We start from the raw sequence: 19,679 nt of genomic DNA on the forward strand, positions 1-19,679 counted from the left end.
AATGGCTGCATGATTTCTTGATGGGCTAAAGGTCAATTGATTTGGAGAGAAAGGGTTAAAAACATATTAGCGTTAACAACAGAGCCCAAACAGACCTACTTTCACTTGTAAGTATTGTCAAAGCCATTTTACTGACACATGAAAGAAAGTCTGACTGCTTGGAAGGTAAATGTAATAAAAGGAATAAAAAATGATGTATAGCAGCTTACGGTGTGTGTAAATGACATGGTGTGAAGCAAGGTTTGCTCCAAAATGCTCCAGAAAAGGCACTGTTGTATTTATACATATATACATTTCCAAATATGGTCAAATGTCTGAAGCCAGTTTCTATTTATTTTTTTCTAAAGTATTTTTACTGTCTAGCTTCATCTAGCTTTGTGTGTGTGTGGGGGGGGGGTGTTAGGACAACCACACATTTATTTAGACTTAAAATGGCTAAATCTCTGGAATATAACATCAGGTCCTCATGGTGAGAACAAAATTGCTTTGCTTTTTGGAAGGTTTGCACTGTTTAAACCTCAGTTTGGTGTTTTCCTGACTGTAAAAGTGAGAAAGAACACCATGATGAGATCCTGTATGGGGGTTGTATGGGGCTTCAGAAAGACGACTATAGCAGCTTATGAATCAGGTAAGAGATTTGAAGAGGCATAAAATAAATTTTAAATGGCCATTCCCTTTTATTGAAAATAAGGCCTCCAAGCAAGTTCACCTTCAGAGTAGACTGCAAGATGCTTAAAATACTCCCCAAAACCCCATAAATTTGTAAAAAGGACCTACAGCTGGTTCTTGCTGCTGTTGATGTGATGCATGCCTCTACTATCAGAAAGAGACTGTACAAGATTAACTTACATGGCAAGTCTGCAAGACAGAAACCCATGCTCTACAAGAAAAACAAGAAAGTCAGACCATTGTTTGCCAGAGAGAACATAGACAAAGACTAGGAATCCTAGAATTGTGCTCCTTTGGACAGATGAAACTAAAATAGTTTTATTTGGAACCAGAACATGCCCCCTGGCATAATACTATTCCTGGAAAAGAACCTCATACCAGCTGTGAAGCATGGAGGTGGAAACATCATAGTTTGGGGATGTTTTGCTGAAGCAGGAACTGACCAGCGCACCACCGTGGAATCCAGCATGAACTGTAGCAAGAATCAGATGTGGCTTGAAAAAGCTGTCTGTAAAAAAATAAAATAAAAGCTGAAGTCTAACTGGACTCAATGACAGTGCCCCAAAACATCCCAGTAAATCCACCAAGGATTTGTTGAAAATTAAGAAATGGAATCCTGGGCTTGATTAAAACCCAGATCTTGATCTCATTGAGATGCTGTAAGGTGACTTAAGAGGGGCTGAACAGGCAACAAACCCCACAAACATCTCACAGCTGAATATGACAAATCTTCCTCAGACTGAAGTCAGAGCCTGGGAGATGAGTACAAGCAGCATCACACTTAAGTTATTTTAGCTAAAGGGTGCAACGCTAGCTACTAGGGGATAGGGTGTCTTAACTTTGTGTAACTAGAAAAACACATTTTTATTGATATATTTTGTTTATTAAGTAAAACAAGCTTATTTTTGGTTGCTTTCTAATTTCTTTTGAAAGAAATAAAAATTTTAATGTGGTATCTTTTCAGAAGAATCAGAATCAGAATCAGAATCAGAATCAGAAAAGCTTTATTGCCAAGTACGTTTTTGGACATACAAGGAATTTGTTTATAGAATGAAGTGTACTTGACAGTACAAATGATCTTCAATAAAATGCATGTCCAAATTAATGCAATAATCATATTAATATAGACAGTTTCCAATTATGATACACAATAGCACCAATGATTGATGTCTGTTTATTAAACTTAAATAACATGTCAATAAAGACCCTGTTCACATGTTCATAGTCAATAAAAGCTATTGTTTAAGGTAAATACATCTCAAAAATGCTTTTTAGAGGTGATGCAAGCAACATATTTCCCCAGCATTTTTACAATATATGTCAGTATGTTATATTTTCAAGTCTCCTCAGCGAGGAGCCAAGGCTGGCTACTGTAAGTGGGTCACAGCTCCACCATGCATGTCGCTGCGCCATGGAGTTTGTTGAGCCTGGCTGAAACCCTCCTTAGGCTGATTCAGGGAGAAATAATGGGGCCAGTGACTCCCAATCCCCTGAAGAGCCTCAGCAGGGCAAAGACACAAGCTGGCAGGGTAGCCCAGTGGAGCACAGGGTGGGTGAGGCTGTCAAAGAGCCAACCGACATGCTTGTATTCGACTCCTCGTACCACATATGCTGCTCTAAGTCTATACTGTAAATAAGGACAATGTCACATGATTAGACCTTGCTGCTGTAGAGCTGTTAGTTAGAATGTCTGTGTACACATGTCTAGCAGTAATAAAATTACCAAATCCACCTTCAGCCACTTATTGAGCTAACAGTGGGTTTTAATTGCTCTAATGTGATCTCCTATAGGAGGCAAAGCCTGCCCTGCCAGTTCAAATAAGGAAATTTACTGGTTTTCAAAAGCTCCCATCCAGATGGAATAAAACAGTCTTTTTGGGGGTGCAACATCCAGATAATGTGATAGTTATAAAGAGAAAATTCACACACATAGCATCATGTAAACTCTGTTAAACTGCTGTGGCAAAGGTAAGAAGATGTCTTTTTATTTCTTTGCTTATTTTTTCCATTGAGGTATTTAATCTGCACAGAGCAGAGTGAGGAACATTGTGTTCCTACTGGGTTTTTATGTAAGGCTTGTTTCTGCCATGTAGCAGAGCAGAGATCCTATAACTGTGTTACCGTGCTAATTAATACAGCTGGAGGTAGCCCCCTAACAAATGGCTTTGTGTCTGTTTATGTTCTTTACACAATGTACATTGCTCTGGAAAAAGTATTTGCCCCCTTATAGATTACTTCTAATTTTTGCCACGCTCACAAATTTCCGATCATCTAGGAAATGTTATTATCAGAAAAGATTACCCGATTTAATATAAAAATTTTGTTTTCAAATAAAGATTTTCTTTTTAAGTTCAGAAAGTGCTATCCAAAATAGCCTAGCCCTATGTAAAAAAGTAATTACCTCCTTTATTTAATTGAGAATTAACTGAGATTAAGCACATTTTTTGTTCAGTTTCACTAGCCACAGCCAGAACTAATTACTGTCAGGCTTGTAGAAAAATCCCCTTATTGAACCCATTTGACAACATGAAGTAGGTTAAAAGATCTCTAAAAGCACCACATCATGCCCTGATATTAATAAATTCAAGAACAGGTGAGAAACTAGAAGTCACTGACATCTATCGGTCTGGAAAGGGTGAATCATCTCTAAGGCTTTGGGACTCCAGAGAACCAGCGTGAGCCATTATGCAAAAATGTAAAAATATATGAATCACCAGTGAACCATCCCAGGAGTGTCCGGTTTACCAAAATTACTCCAACAGAGCATCAACAACGCATCACAGAGGGTAGAAAAGAGTCCAAATTATTTAATGCTTTGCAGGGTTCACTTACCTCAGTTAAGGTCAGAGTTGATGATTCAACAATAAGAAAGAACTGGGCAAAAATTGCAACAATGGGAAAGTTCAAGATAAAAACCACTGTTAAACAAAAAAACATGAAGATCCCCAAAACCTTTGGGAAAATATGTTATGGACCAATGATACAAGAGTGATACTTTTAGGATGGTGTGAGCAGCATTTCAGAAAAAGAATATTGTATCAATTGTCAAACATGGTGGTGGTAAATTGATGCTCTGAAGCTTTGCTGATTAAAATCCGAATGACTTGCCATTTTTCATGGAACCATGAATTGTGCTCTCTACCAGGAAAACCTGAAGGAAAATATTTGCCTTACAGTTTGTGATCTTAAGCTCAAGTGTATTTGTGTTATGCAGCAGAAGAATTGTCTGAAGGCACAGCAAAAAGTCCACATCAGAACAATAATAAAAAGAATCAAAATGAAAGTTATGGGGTTGATTGAAAGGCTGTTGTATGAACTTGAATTCATGCTTCAAAGCCCTCCAATGTGGCTGAATTTGAACAATTCTGCAAAGAACAGTGGGCCAACATTCCTCCACGGCGATGTAAAAGACTCATTGCCAGTTATCACAAACACTTAATATTAGTCTTTGCTGCCAAGGGTGGCACAAAAAAGTTATTTGGTTTGGGGATGTTATCTCCGTCTGATATTAAAATGTCTTTGATGATATGAAACATTTAGGTATGACATCAAAACCAAAACAGAAGTAATCTTCAAGAAATACTTAATTTCTTAATTTTCTTACTTGTAATGTAGGTCACTTCATAAACCTTTCCTGAACTCTGTACTCAGACTGCGTGATCTCTTGGAAAACTATGGCTTGGCAGGAAGTCTTTGGCTCACTATAAGCTTCCTGATTCCTTCACGGTGAAAGAAAAATTCTTTAAGAGACAGGATAACCTCTGTGTGTATAGGAAGTCATTTGACTCAGTGCCAACCCATTATATGACAGTGGATAAGACAGTAGAATAAAAGCTTGATGGGATTTGGAGTCAAATTTGAGACAAATAACAAATGTTTTAATAATTTACTTTATTTATGTTGGTTGCTATCCATAATTAATACAGACAAAAGCAATACTTGACTACCAGAATTTATAAATCATATTTATCTCGTGAGCATCACAATAAACAGTATATTGAACTATGTACAATGGAAGACAACACATTCAGACTGATTCAATCCAAATAAAGAACAATCCGTTCAGAGACGCAGAAATGGGAAAATCACTTTCAGAGATGTCAAGAACAAAATTCCCATCAATGAAAAACACTTGGCAGAAAGAAAAAATATACAAGGAGCAAAATAGCTCCTGTTTATTGGAAAAAAAGATCAATGCAATGTTACATTTGGTTCCAAAGTTGTAAACTATTTTTGCTTCATGTCACTATTGCATATGCCATTAGGTAAAGTGTGTTAACAAGGCAATAGATCTCTATAATAAAATAAACCAAGATTTCTTTTTATTCTCAAATAATCAGAGACTGTGAGGGAGAAAAGCATACAATACACTGTACAGCCCCAAAGAAACCCCCTCCCCATTTAAAAATCTGTAGCCAAAGTCTTTACACAGGAATAGCATTGCAACCTAGGTCAATCTAAGAACTCTGTGTATACAATATTTTAAGATAAACTCTTTTATATTTACACAATATACATATACAATACTCTAAAGATAAATAGATGTCATAAGTTAGCTCGGTACAGCTCGAATATCATTTAACACTTTCAAAACCATTTAAAATCTGCGGTGGTCCCGCAAAATCAGTGATACATTCAGACATGTAAAGGTTTTACAATCTACTGTACACCTAAGGGGTTTGGAGACAGTTGGGGTAGGCACAGATGACAGCTAAAAGACAGCAGTCATAATAAATGGCAATAAAAACTGTTTTCAAAAACCATCTGATAGCTTATTAGCAAGAAAATATTGTTAAGCTCATTTCATTACGGTCCAGGGTTTTGTTGATAGCTCCTAGCATACGACTGTTAATGTTAGCAAAAGTGCCGGTTTAATTTGTACACCCATTTTGTACCCATGTGTTGCCATTTCCCTCCGTTTCGTACCAGCAAAAAAGCCACTTAATTTTTCTACCTCATAGCTTACAAGAGAGAAAAAATTTCAGTGATTTATCTTGATTTTCTACTAAACTCTTTTGCTCTTAATTTTCCTGATTAGTGGTATAAAATTTCCCGTGGCAGGCGTCTCTCTTTTGGTTGTTTTAATACCTGACTTACCATCAAATAAACAAAAGGCAAAGGGAAAGGCAAAATAACTAGTAGCCATCAACTAGGTTTTGTTAATGTAATAACTGTTTGGAAGTATGTTCTTCATTTTTATTATTCCAATCTAATTTCTGACACACATTTAGAAAATCTCAGAATTTTTACATAAATTATACAAGAATATATTCGCACAGCCTTGTTTTTAATCGCCACATTACTCTATTTGGCCAATTATTTTGTGAAACCCATGACTGTGCCAGATTCTGCTGTATAAATGCTACTGTATTACATTTTTTCCCCTATACTATTAAGTTGTGTTCACATTTATCTTGATCCCAGAAACCATCTCAACTGTGCCCCCAACCTTTAAAGATGTTCAGTTTGTATTGGCTCTACCCCTCCTTTATCATATCAACTTTATAGTTGTACAGTCAAACGATATCACAGCAGGGTGGCCTGTGTCGATCAGAACAACAAGCCTTTGGTTTGAAGGTAGGAGTGTGTGAGGTTTTCAGGCTCAAGTGACTGAGGAACTGTGGGAGGTGCAGTGCCTGGTGTTTTTTAGGGTCTGAGCTGAGTTAGAAAGACATGCATAACATTAATAGACATTTAGAAATATATTTTTACAAGTCCAAAACCTTTGATTGCACAAAAAATAAAACTGGTTAGAATGAATAGGAAATTATTCATTAAGAAAATACTTTAGTATTAATATTAATAGAATAAATCAGATCTCAAGCAGCCAAACTGGTTCTGTACATTTCAGAAATAATATATTTTAATGGTAAACTATGCGTTTTGCTTTCCACAAGAATAACAATATAGAGATGTAGGTCTAAACAAATATACCCTAATAGAATATTTAGCTCTTATTTAATAGAAAACATAAGGACAGTATACACATTAAGGCATTGGGTAGGTCTTATCAGACATTCATCATCCAAAACTAAATAAAACATCTAATCTATACTATTTATGTATATTTTTATGCACTCAGTGTACCTTGGTATTCCATCCCTACAGTGCGTAGAAGGTTTTATGGTTCACTGACACACTTGTTGCTCATACTTTGTTTCAGAAACAAACACTCGCACACTAACACAAAACTACCCTCAAGTAAATAAATGGTATCTGGGTACCATTAGAGCTTGGTTATTGTCTTGACTATCTTTGCTTCTGTGCTTGTGCCAAAATGTAGGTCACAGGAGAAATGGCCTCTCAAAGTGCAGGGAACACGAGACGTACCAACACACATCTGACATACTCTTTGTCTCACACACATACACACCTGTACTGCCTTCAGCAACACACTGCATTTATAGATGGGGACCTGCTTTTTTCCTAACGCGTGTGCACGTTGGCGGCTTGTGATGCTGATGAGTCCACACAGTCTTTTCAGGTCAAAGAGCCCAGCAGAAGGGCAAAGTCTTTTTTTGTTTGTTTGCTTGTTTTTCTTTCGAGCAGCAGGTCAAGACGCCAAATCCGAGGAAAAGCGAAGTCCTTCAGTCTGGAAGAGATGACAAAAAGAAAACGAGAAAGTTAATGAATAATAGCAAATCTTTTGAAAAAAACATTTCTACAATACAGGACAGTATAAGGTTTGCCAAGGTTTTAAAAAGCTTCGAAACGCACCATTTCAATAGTTTAAAGTCTTTTAAATGAGATTCCCGAGAAAGCACCAGAAAGACTGCAGTTGTTTCCAGCTGATTTTAAGCATAAAGTAACACAGTGGTGCCCCTCCCCCACCCGATGCTGCATTTTTCTGGTCAGCAGGCTGAATAAACCCTACCTTTCCCTTGCTTACAATTGAATACTAACTTGATTTTTTCACAACATATTTTTGTTTTCGGAAAGTTAAGGGGCGCCACAAATCATGATGCAAGTCATAAAAATTATCTAATCCCATAATTAGGCATGTGCCAGGGTACAATCAAGGTATTGAGGTTTTAAAAACCCCAAACCTTTTCTTTGCTGCATAGAAAGCAAATTTATTGTATAAGTAGTAACAATTGTAGATAGTGTAAATTGTGTAACAATGATTTAAAAAATATTTTATTCAATCATTTAATTTATACTATATTTTTAAATCTATGTGTTAAAAAACACATCAATGATAAATAAACATTTTTGACAGGATTATCATTACAACGTACATAAATTTAAACCTTGTTTTACCATGTATAATCACCGTTTTTTTACCGTCTCAACCCCAGATTGCTCTTCAATCGCGCTCTCACAAACAACACTGGCGCCAATTAAGCAGACCTCTGAGACAGCAGACGTAAGAGCATCGAGGGAACACAATGTTGCTCTCGTACTGTACAGTGTGAACCCATTCACAGAGTCAGAGGATTGTTTTTCATGCCACAAAAAATAAAAAACATCACATTTTGGTTAAATATCCAGAAAAGGAAGTTCTGCACTCCAAGCTTATTGCACATTTGTGCATCTGTCTTGGTGTATGCATATTGACGGGGATATTTATTCCTCCTGACAGGAAGTGTTTTAAATGTGCATTTACTGAAAGGGGGGACATTTTCTAAAGCCAACGCACCAGCTGTTTCCCCTGCAAGGCTCTTGAAGGACAGTTATGTTTACATATCTGTGTGTGTTGGAGAAGGATGCCGTCCTGCAATGCTTTTATAATTACATAACATGAGATGTAGAGCGGTTGGGGGCTGGGGATGTGTTGGGGGGGCTCTGCTGCCCTTGTTGCCAGGGATACACGCTGAGCGCAGGAGGCCAGGCAACAAGCAGCAGCATCTGTGCTATAAAGTGTACAGAGAGAAACTCTGGTTGCGTTTTACAGATGTTCATGCAGGGATTGGGTTGTGCAATTGGAGGCTGAGCGGACGTAGGAGGGGGGTGGGATTCAATTTGAAGATTCAGAGAGTAAAATAAAAAGCTACTGCTCTCCGAAGATATGGCATGCTTGCATTGGAAAAGAGCGAAATGCGGTTTGATCTTTGGCAAGTTTAAGACAGTGATAAAAAAAAAAAAAAGAGTTGTGATAATGCCAGTCAGATGACAATTGTCAATTCCTACTCTAAGGTTTAAACATCCTCATGATGATATACCAAAGAAAGTGCCAGAGTGACCAGAGTTTTATCTGGTATAGAGAAAAGCAGTGCTGCCCCTCCCCCACACAGTGCTGCACAGAGCTGGTCACTTTTTCACACCTAAAAGAATGAAAAATTCATCTGTTTTTACAAAAAAACAACAGTCCTGACATAGACAGTGAAATAGTACCAAACATTGCTCTTATTAAGGTTACACACCTGAGCATAAAAAAAATTATATTCAGATATTTGTTATATATTTTCATATAACTATTACTAATGTATCTAAATCAAAATAACCGAAAATATTATAGAGGTAATTATTATAAATGAAGTAATGTTCTATTACTTTAGTAGCAGGAATAAATTGTGTGTTTCTGTTTTAAATAAAAGCAGTTAGATCATGTTGTAGATTTTGCGCTAAAATACTGTGAAACCATGGTAATTTAGTCAAGGTTATCATGCTATTAGAATAACATACCAGCCTAAGCCTGGTTATGACAGAGTTCATTCCTATTTGTTTAGCTTATATTTTTCATACAGCAAAATTCTGCTTTTGATGCATTTTTGAAGTGATGCGTATATTTTCAATGACGAAACTCAAAAGCAAGCACATATTTACACCTTGGGTTACGTATTCCCCAGCTTCTGACCAACGGCGGCTCTAGCAGATCAACCCCACCCACTGACCATCTAATCCGGCCTACAGAGGATGTAATATACTCTGGAGCTGTGGCCGGCTAAATGTGGGGAACGCTGGCCACGCAGTTAGTGCTTCTGTCTGGAACATCCCGGCCTAGTTTAGCATCCCCCCCTCCACCCCACCCCGCCTCACCTCTCCTCCCTGGGCCATGACACACACACACAAACACACACATGCACGCTGCCTGGAAACTCTGACACAAGATCCTTTGGGGCTACGTGCGTATGTTTGTTCTCCACAGATCATGTAACATGGCATTTCTGGATATCCACCCTTGGCTGCACGAGTTGCCTTTTGTCATGCCAAGAGCGCCGACGCTGATCTAATATGAAAGTAAATAAACTATTTAACAGCTGGTGGTTTTGGATAGGTTGGAGCCGGAGTGCAGGGATACAGCAGGGGCGGACAGGACAATCAGGCTGATGGGTACATTTAGGTGTCACTTTTACAAGTAATTCCACAAAGTACATACAAAGCATAAAAAAGCCAAGAGTAGGAGGACATTTGTGCCAATATATGCACACCTGACAAAATACGCATGTTTAACCTGGAACATATTTTAAATGTACTCTTGAGATGACATTTACTGGAATTTGACAATATAACAACAAACCAAATTGAATTAATTTCACTTCAATTAATGATTTTAGTTCATGGTCACATAAAGTTACTTCTTTAACCTCTGTGTCTTCAGTCTCAGTTGATAGTAATAATTTCAAGTTTGACAAAAGAAAAAGCAGAAATCTGAATTTTCTTTATCATCAAAATCTCTTTAAGGAAAACAATAAAAATGAAAATATATGACAAAAAAAAACTAATCAAAGAAGAGACTTAAAGATGGATAACAAAATTTAACAGCCTTATAGATGCAATTCTCTAACGTTTATTTTTGAATCTTTACACAAGTTACAACTAAAGGCTCTTGGTAAATTGATGTAACTGTTTTGCTTAAGAAAGGAAAAAATGAATTTTGGTATAAACAAACTGGGGAAAAAACGGTTAAAATAGTTTTCACAAGGCTCTGTTTCCCCTGCAACCAAGTTGTACACATTGTACTCAGCCACTTCCTGTTTGAGTGAATAGATCTGATGGGGTTAAAGAATTTATTGTTATAGTGGAGGCAGTACAGAATGTCCTGTAAACAAGGTTGCTCAAGCTGAAAGCTGATTGGCTAAAAACATCAATCTGGGGATCCATGAAAACAACGATTTAAAACAAATAAATTAGGTAATACTTAGTTAATAAAGCAAACAAATAATTAATAAAACATTAAAGAAACAAAAAATATAACATAAGTAAATAATAAAAATAACAAATTTAATACATTTTTAAGTAAATAATAAAAATAACAAATCTAATAAATTTGTAAGTAAATAACATAAAATAATTTGACCTAAGATGAAAGTTACTAGAAAAGAATAAATTGAAATAAAATAAGCTAAATAAAAATTATCCATTTATTTTAAAATATACATAGAAATGTAGAGATAAACAACGGGGTCTTCTATTGTTGCGTTTTGTTCTCATATTTCCACTTGTATCTATATCACACAGACTGAGATGTGCGTAACAGGAATACATGGAAAATGTTCTGAGTGTGCTCGGCTGCAGGATCTTCTCAGCAATGACATCACTCGTGGTACAACTGAGCGGAGGTTGACGTTGAGGTTGGGGATGGGTGAGTGAGTGGGATTTGAGGAGATGGATGTGGATGTCTCTAATCTGGTTTGCAAATTCCTAACACACACTCGATGTGGCGCGCTCTCTGCGGCCCGTGGCAGCGGCAGATGGTGGGCTGTCATTAGCAGAGGGCCACAGCGAGCCATATAGTGGTGTCTATATGTGTTTAAAAGCTGATATGTGCACGAGGCATGAAAAATTGTGTGTGGTGAGTGAAGATAGGCCAGGGAGGCAGCTGTTTGACCCCTCTCCCCCTTTTATTACAACCCCAATCCTCTCACACACTAACCCTCTGGAAAGTTGCCATCTGTCACTAGCACTCAGGAGGGAAATCGAAGTGAAACACCAGGACTCCTTCACTCATGCTTACCCTTTACAACTTCTTTTATCACGCATCTATCCCCTACTGTCCTGCTTAAATTGAAACCTGCAAATCTAGCTCCAGCAACTATGATCCACAGCTGATTCGCTTGTCGGCGTCAGATGGAGGTATTAGTTTGGATGTGGTGGTGGAAATAGAGAGGGCTGAGTTTGCTAATCTGGGTCTGGTACAGAACATCCACCTGGCTGAGCCGTGGCTAGCCGGCGCCATAACCTGTAGAGCAGAAGTAAACACCGTGACCAGGTCACGTGGGCTGAGTGGCTAACAGAACAAAAGAGGTAAACAAACCCCTGACCCCAATGCCAAGCGTCTGAACTGACATGGTAGGTGGCATGTTTGCAGACAAAAGATATCCAAGTGTAAAAACCAATCATGGTGGCCATCTGTGCTGTCTAGTTCACTCAGTTAGGGCTAATTCGTTTGGGGTACTTGCCCTGGTAAGCCATCCATCCAAACTGGATTTCACTGAGAAGGTTAATCAATCGGCAAAGGTGTTTAGTTGTAATAGAAAGCTGCAGAGTTTTGGGTGAGAATGCCCGGCAGGACATCCGGACCACCTAACCCAGAAATGCTTCGCACCAAAAAAACCTTGAGAGGGCAAGAGAGGACAAAACTAATGTTTTGCCCTCTCTCGACCCTCAGACGTGGAATTAAGCAATCGACTTCCCACCAGAGGCTCAAAGCAGGCCTGAGAAGAACCACTCCGTTGTTGTTGATCCTTCAAAACAGCTTTGAAAAAAAAAACCTCTTCTAACTGCTCTGTATACAAGAGCATACTCCATCTCCCCCCAACTCTCCGCCTGTCTTTCTTCTGGTAAGCAAACAGCCTTATGAGGCAGAAGGGCAGCAGAGTGCATGTGCCATCCTGCCCCATTATGCATGCATTCACTGGCTGCCTCTCCCACAAACAGCCAACTGCTGGGACAAACAACACTCTACTATAGGTTTTAGGGAGGAAGGTGGCACTAGTGGAGCATGTGTACGTGCAATAGTCCACAGTAATGTACTTTATTTTCCTCCTCTCTCTCCCCTGTCAGCGACAAGCTTTATCAGTCCTGTTAAAATATTTTCACCTTCCAAGAAAAATTAGCTGCAACACATGTGGACCAATACCGATGAAAAAACTCATACTCGTCGTCTTCTGGTTTACCCGGGACCGGGTCGCCGGGGCAGCGGACTCAGCAGAGAGGCCCAGACGTCCCTCTCCCCAGACACCTCCTCCAGCTCCTCTGGGGGGAGCCCAAGGCGTTCCCAGGCCAGCCGAGAGACATAGTCCCTCCAGCGTGTCCTGGGCCGTCCCCTGGGCCTCCTCCCGGTTGGACATGCCTGGAACACCTCCCGAGGAAGGCGTCCAGGAGGCATCCGGTATAGATGCCCGAGCCACCTCAAAAACCCCTGAAAAAATTTTAATAAAAAGGTGCTTTGACTCCTGACTGAGAACGGACTGCAGCGCTGACCCCTACCCTACATGTTGCTATGCAAGACTGCTATACTTTTCCCCTCATCTACAAGTTGGTTGTCTTGCTATGACAACATGGAGTAAAAATATTCCAGTTTTGACGTTTTTCCACAAGAATTACAAACAAAAACATATCATATGATATATCATGTGATCTTCCAAAAGCCTGATACCAGATTTTTTAAATCTGACCTTTTTATTACCTAACAAAACAAAAGAAAATCTTTCAAACATCACCTGGTTGTATAAAATGTTATTACAAACAAAATGGGGTTTTCTGTATCATAACTGTGATACATTAGGCTTTGGGAATCATGTCATTACCATAAGCAAAAAAATATTTTTGTATGCATTATTAAATCATGAAACATTTAAACAGTTTTGTTCATTTTACAATATAAAAAACTATATCACAAATTATTTTACGAGCATCCAGCAAGGAAAGTAACTTCGATACATTTGACATTATTGGGATAAAATGGTTAATCCAATTGACGCTAAACTAACATAACAGATCAATTATTAAAGTTAAAATAAGGTTATCTATACCATGAAATCATTGATGTACTGACTTTGCAAAAATGTAGACTAAAAAGGTGCTTAACTTAGTCTTCAAGTGCTTATGCAGAATATTTTGTCATTAGGGTTGACTGGCAGTGCACAGCAACAAGTGACAGGGGGGCAATGTTGCCGGAAAAAAACACATTCCAGCCTAAACCAACTCCTGAACCCGGAGAGAGTAGAAAAAAGCTTCTTGTTGGAAACGATCTAAGTTTCCATCTTGCAGGCTGACTTTGCTGCATTCCACCTAGTTTACCAACATCACTTACTGTGCAAATAAGAAGAACTTAGGCAGCATTCTTCTCTATCGTGCTAAAAATTAAGCGTGACCCCTCTCCCTCCATTCACAGGGATTTTGTGGAGAAATAAAAGCCAATATTCTAATGGTCATCAGCTCAGACAAAAGAAAAGGCACCTCTTTCACAGGCACTTTTCAAACCAGCTCTATCAGGAAAGCAAACTGTGACCTTCAGTTACCTGATGACCAAGCACCCACCTGATTGTCCTTGTCCATGTTAGGGTTGAAAACACCAATCCCCTTCCCCCAAACACAACCCTCCAAAGCCTCTACGTGCTCACAAGCACTCACGAGGTCCCGTGGGATGCAGGGGTCAGGCCTGTTTACCTTTGCCTGCCAGCAACTCACAGGGATATTCTGGGACAAGGCATTGATCGCAAGACAGTGGGAATGGTGGGGACTGGGGGGGTTTTGGAGGTCACACTGATATGCAACATGTCCAAGCGGAAAAACATCAGACATTCCCAACTGTCATTCTGGTTAGATTCCATTACTAAGGTCAAACAAAACCAAACCTATGAAACACATTTAATGGCAAAACTGCAATGTTTCTGACGTATTAATTGCTAAAACCTTTTCCAGAAGGGTTGGAATTAATCCCTAATCTGCTCTTTCTGTTTACTTTAACAAAATAAAAAACTTCCTTGCACATCAAGCGCTGGTGAGCTTTTGCAGTTGGCTTGCATATTCCTAACATATTGCTCTGCCATGGTGCTTGTTTACTTCCAAGCGCTCAGCCTGGTCACGTTTCACCACAGCCTTGTGCTGCGTTCACACGCATCAGGGTAAAGATGGGGTGACACAGTTCCGACGCTCTTAAAAGCAGCAGGAAAAATTTAAAGAAGGTCTAAAACTTGCTTGTTGGTTTTGTTAAGTTCCAATATTTTTGCTGTATTTTTTTAAGGCAAATTTTAAAAGCAAGAGCAACTAGTGTTAAGTGTTCAGAGTCAATGATGAGCTGCTGAAGGCACCGCCTACTTACGTGCTTTAAAATCCACAGAGCTAATTTGATGTCAGAGGAAATGCCTACAGCCTTTTTGTCCCTTTAGTATGTGAGCACCAACAGAAAAGTAGCAGTTTTTAGTGCAGCATCTGTTTGTTAGAAAAGCACAACACGTGGATTTGTATTAAATAAATGACAGCCTCAGGTCCATTCACGCCTTTGCAAATTTGTACCCCTATTTCCTACCCATACACTATTACTCCCTAGTTAAACTGATAGCGGTTTTGATCCCAGTTTGCACTGGTTAACTCTTACGGAATATCAGAACCTACCCAAACTCAAATAACTCATCTTCATCAATCTAAAATGTTACCAGGATAAGTACGAATTGACCCCTGGTTAGAACTAAATGTACGCTTGCAGACGTCTCCGTTCTCACCCAACTCTTACTGGTACGAAACAACCAAAATGAGAAATGTACCAAATATCAAAGGGGCAAAAAAAGATGAGTGTCTTTAGTAATACAGCACTCACCTTTGGCAGTGGTTGCAGTCTCCTTGAAACCCAAACAGACATAAGGAGTGCTGTGTAATCCATTGATGCCCCCTTTGCAGCTGTTGGTGGGTTTAAAGCCAATCAAGTCCCCACATTTCTCCACATCCCTGTTGTCTAGCAGGTTCAAGGCGATGTAGTTCAGTCCGTTAGAGTAGCCGGTCGAGCTGTGGCGGTTCACGGGACTGTCGTACTCCTCGTCAGAACCCTCGCTGCTGCGCGACGAGATGTTCTCCACCGAGCTGGGCCTCTTCATGGTGTCGCCGCATGCGAATGAGGGAAAGACCGGGGTCACAGTTGCTGTGGAGGAGAAGGTTTCTGAGCTGTGGCGCCTTCGCCCCTGCGGATTGGCCCGGATAACCTTGGCAGAGCGGTCCGGGTCCACAGTCGAAGAAGTTGCTGCTTCAAGCAGGAAGACCCCGATCCGTTCAGGAACACCTTGGTCCTCAAGGGATAACCTCATCTCTCTGTAGCTCTGGCTACTGGAACACAGTGTTCAAAATAAGAAATACACACAAACATTATAATAAACCCCTAATGTATTCAGATCATTAACCTGATGCTTCAACTAAATACTTTTGTGTCCAATTTAAAACAATTTAAACCAAATTGTATTGTTGCTGTGATGAAATGCTACCCACATTTCATTACAGAGATACATACCTTGAGTTCTGAGGAACAAGCTGTGGGGGCGAACTAGTCATCCCAAATGTCATCTCGGTGTAGTCATTTTTCACCTCATCGTTGAAGCTTTGGGAGCTTTTATCACTTTCTATGTGGTACACTACATCCTCCTCTGAGCAGGTGCATGAGGAATGCTCTGGCAGAGTGTCCAGTCGCTCAGCAGCAGTGTCAGCCCCCTTGGGCGAGTGTGAGCCCAGGTCCAGGTTGATGTAGTCTGACAGAGATGACCTACTGGGGCCGCCGCCACTGGACCCCAGAGAAGAAGACTGGCTCTCTGTGGATACAGTAGACGGTGGGGAGGATCTGTTGCTGCTGAAGTCGATGTTGATGTACTCACCAGGGCTGCGGGGTTCTAAGGGAAGGGGATGCTCATTCATGCTGGGCAGGGTCCTCAGGGTGTCTAGAGACAGCCTGTTAGGCCTCCCCAGCCTCCCTTTGTAAGACAGACTCTCTGCTCGATGATGCCTGACTGGGGAGGGAACTGAGGGGCTCAACGGTGATGTTTGAGCTGCACATGGCTGCATTACTGAGTAATAGTCTGACTCCCCAGTCCTCTGCCTGGAACTCTGTGGGCTCATCAACACATACTGGCCACTGTCTTCATTCTTGGTTGAGTAAAGTTTTGTAGGCAGTGTGAGTGAGCCTGCCTGGTAAGCTGACTTAATTGATGCTGATTCCCCAGCGAGTGGGCTCAAGTAGTAATCAGGAGGGGTCTGCAGAGGGGGTGGGTTTCCAGCTGACATGTTCATGTATTCGCCATGTCTGTCAGGGCTGTCCATGGAGGATTTGGAGCCGCACCACATTCTCATGTACCCGTTGTCTTCCAAAGAGCTGCTACAGGGGGAGTTGGCCTTGTAGCCGCCATTGGTAGCTGCCTGGGGATGCACCCTCGGGTTGACAATCTGCTTTGGTGCTGAGACACACATGGGGCTCATTGGCACATAGTTATCTGTCTTGCCAGACTGAGGTGCTACACCTGGCGTCATGGGCATGTAGCCATCATCACCAGGGTTGCAGCTGGAGCTCCTGGATGAACCGATTTCTATGTCCCCATAATCCTCAGGATAGCACACTTTGGGTGAAGCAGAGTGGGAGTTTTGTCCATGGGCCATCCTCATGAGAGTGTACTCATCCAGGGAAGCGGAGGACAATGGAGTCACCACTTTTTGTTGCTGTGGTGTGGTGAGAGAGTGTGTTCGCTTTCTATATGCCTTGTCAAAAATCTGACCCTCAATCCCACAGCTTGACCTGCTGCCATTAGCCCCCTCCATTAGCATGTAGCCGCAAGGGTCGCTCATGTCACGGGAGGGAGGTGTGCTGGAAAGGGAGTCAGGAGTGTCACTGCGTGTCAGAGTGAGAAACTTGGGTTCACCTGGGCTGGAACTGTAATCATCGCAGAGGAGGAAGCCAGTGTCGCTGAGGGAGCCAGATATGGAGGCACTGCAGCTGAAGGGGTGTCTGGCTTTGTCTGGAGTTGAGACCCTTGCTCCTCCTCTGGGAGACCCGCTGATGGGGCTGGAAGCAGCGGGAGGAGAGTTTGATACCGGCATTGAACGACTGTGATGGAGATTGGATGCAGACTCCAGTATTCTGCAGGTGCGCCCATTGCTGAGGGTGTGGGACCTGATGAGGTGATTCCCAGAACTGGGACTGGTGGGACTCTCACTCATTGGTATTGAAATAGACACAGGCCGGGTTACGCTCCCATCTCCTTCACTGGCTGTCCTTATCCGACAGGACTTAAACTTCCTCCCTGGGGATGAGGCAGCCATGCTGTCTGTTCTGGATCTCCTCACCAGGCCCGTCTGGCTCGGGGGCAGGTTGTTGAGGTTGCGCCGCGTGGGCACGGAGATGGGGTTGGTGCTGGCCGACTGGCTCTTGCTCCGGGGCCTGAACTCGGACAGCTCCTTCATGGCCTTCATGGCCTCCAGGATGGTCTCGTGGATGTTCTGCGCCACCACCAGGTCCTCCGCCTGCATCCAGAACTCCCCCGGCCCGGTGACCGCCGACCTGCCCACCTCGATGAAGAAGAAGCTGTCCGAGTGGCCACATCTCCTGATGTTCATGAGTTGGAGATTTACAGCTGGTGTTTCAGAGTTCAGCTTGACAAAGCTGATATTTCGGCTCGATAAACACAGCCTGTACACTCCAGTGAGGTTTTTAATCTGACCCAGGCCTCTGGATTTCAAGTTGACCTGCCACACCTCCTTATAGGCAGCTGTTGCTGGGGCGAGCTGTCCATAAGTGGTCTCCTCAAAGCCCAATAAAGAAGATGTGGAAGCAGGGCTGTCAAACGCTTTGCTCTCTGCAATTAAATCAGTCAGAATGGTGTACCAACTCTCCTGGTCCTGCTCGTTTTCTGCAGCCACAGCAAAGTACTCGTCCTTGGTGTAGAGGGCCACCAGGTGCCTGTGCTTGGCGTCGGCGCGCTTGTTGACGCACAGACACGAGTCCAAAGTTATGACGCGTTTGGCGGCGGACTTGTTTCTCCATTTCTTCTCGCTTTCATAATACTCCAGTCGTGCCGCGCAGCGCTCCGTGGGCTCCCGGAGCACAAAAAAGCGCCTGTGTCCGTGTTTCTGTTTCCTCAGGTAGCCGCACTTCTTCACGTCACTCGTCCCATTAGATAACAGGTGTCCTCCCGTCGCTGGAGGACTTGCCATTTCTCCAGAATAGGGAAAAAACACTCACACTAAAAAGAAAAGAGCCAAAGGTAACCCGTTTAATTTATTCCACAGCTAAAGAGTGTGACCGCTGCGGTAAAAACAACAGAGCAGCGCGCGTAGACCAGTGACTGCTCTGATGCTGGAGAAAAACAACATGTGACGCTGCTGCTCTAAAAACAGAATAAAACACTAGAGTCATAGGGGGCGGCGTCCTGCAAGAGCAGCACCATAGACGGAGAAACGTAGACACCGCAATGAAGTCCTTGTCCCGTAGAAAACATACGTCAGCACGTCCACCATTTTGTGAGTGGCCAGTTCTCCTTGGAAACCAATGTTTGGAAAGTGTTTTCCTTTTAAAATGAGCCCTAATAAGAATTACGTTCATAAAATTTTGATTATCCGTTTTTGTATAGAAAGATATATGTTCATTTTAAAAATAAAGGCAAAAATTGTCAACAATATTTTTATTTAATGGTGGATGTAAACCATTGTAATTTTCATTTTCAGATGAAAGTTGTTTCAGGGATTATTTGTATTTTTTATTTAACTAAAACATATCTATTTGCGTGTTTTCCTTTTTCTAACGTCAAACAGCCAAAACGCCAACCACAATATGGCGATGAAGCTGACGAGTGACCCGGATGCTCGTGCAGCTTCTACTCTAAAAAGTCTAGAAGGTGCGTCTACCCATCACTCAAAAGCCCCGCCGCCTATTGGCTGATTCAATCATTCAAAAGAGACAGGGCCTAGCCTCCGCTTTCCCAACACTTCACTCTCGCACGTATAAACAGAAACAGAAGCCGGTTTAAATAATTCCCGTAAATCCCACGGTAAAATGAAAGCGAGATGCAAAACAGACAAACACATTCCAGGGGCTTGTTTTGACATATCTGTGAGTCACCAGTTATCAAATGTAAAAAAAAAGCTCCAGTGTTTTA

The 19,679-nt window shown here is 41.4% G+C and overlaps 1 protein-coding gene across 2 annotated transcripts; it reads right to left on the bottom strand.

Annotated features, from left to right (window-relative positions):
- Window positions 1–4,543: 4,543 nt before the first annotated feature.
- On the bottom strand, window positions 4,544–18,899 carry LOC124861643 (insulin receptor substrate 2-like). Of its 2 annotated transcripts, none has more exons than XM_047355520.1 (3): window positions 16,055–18,899; window positions 15,374–15,870; window positions 4,544–7,261 (listed from the first exon to the last, which is right to left on the bottom strand). In XM_047355520.1, the coding sequence occupies exons 1-3, from the start codon at window positions 18,736–18,738 to the stop codon at window positions 7,257–7,259; spliced, it is 3,186 nt and encodes a 1,061-aa protein (XP_047211476.1). In that variant the 5' UTR covers window positions 18,739–18,899; the 3' UTR covers window positions 4,544–7,256. The 2 variants fall into 2 exon arrangements, with proteins under 2 accessions (XP_047211476.1, XP_047211475.1); XM_047355519.1 differs by having other exon boundaries at window positions 15,374–15,873.
- Between the last annotated feature and the right edge of the window lie 780 nt (window positions 18,900–19,679).

This window comes from Girardinichthys multiradiatus, chromosome 24, assembly GCF_021462225.1.
Source record: "Girardinichthys multiradiatus isolate DD_20200921_A chromosome 24, DD_fGirMul_XY1, whole genome shotgun sequence".
NCBI lineage: Eukaryota > Metazoa > Chordata > Actinopteri > Cyprinodontiformes > Goodeidae > Girardinichthys > Girardinichthys multiradiatus.

Bases quoted from the DNA above. Each gene is read 5' to 3' on its own strand.
- LOC124861643 (XM_047355519.1), bottom strand. From the start codon at position 18,738: ATGGCAAGTCCTCCAGCGACGGGAGGACACCTGTTATCTAATGGGACG. The intron at 15,874-16,054 runs GTATGTATCTCT...ACTGTGTTCCAG, and splicing joins CTTGTTCCTCAGAACTCAAG to TAGCCAGAGCTACAGAGAGA.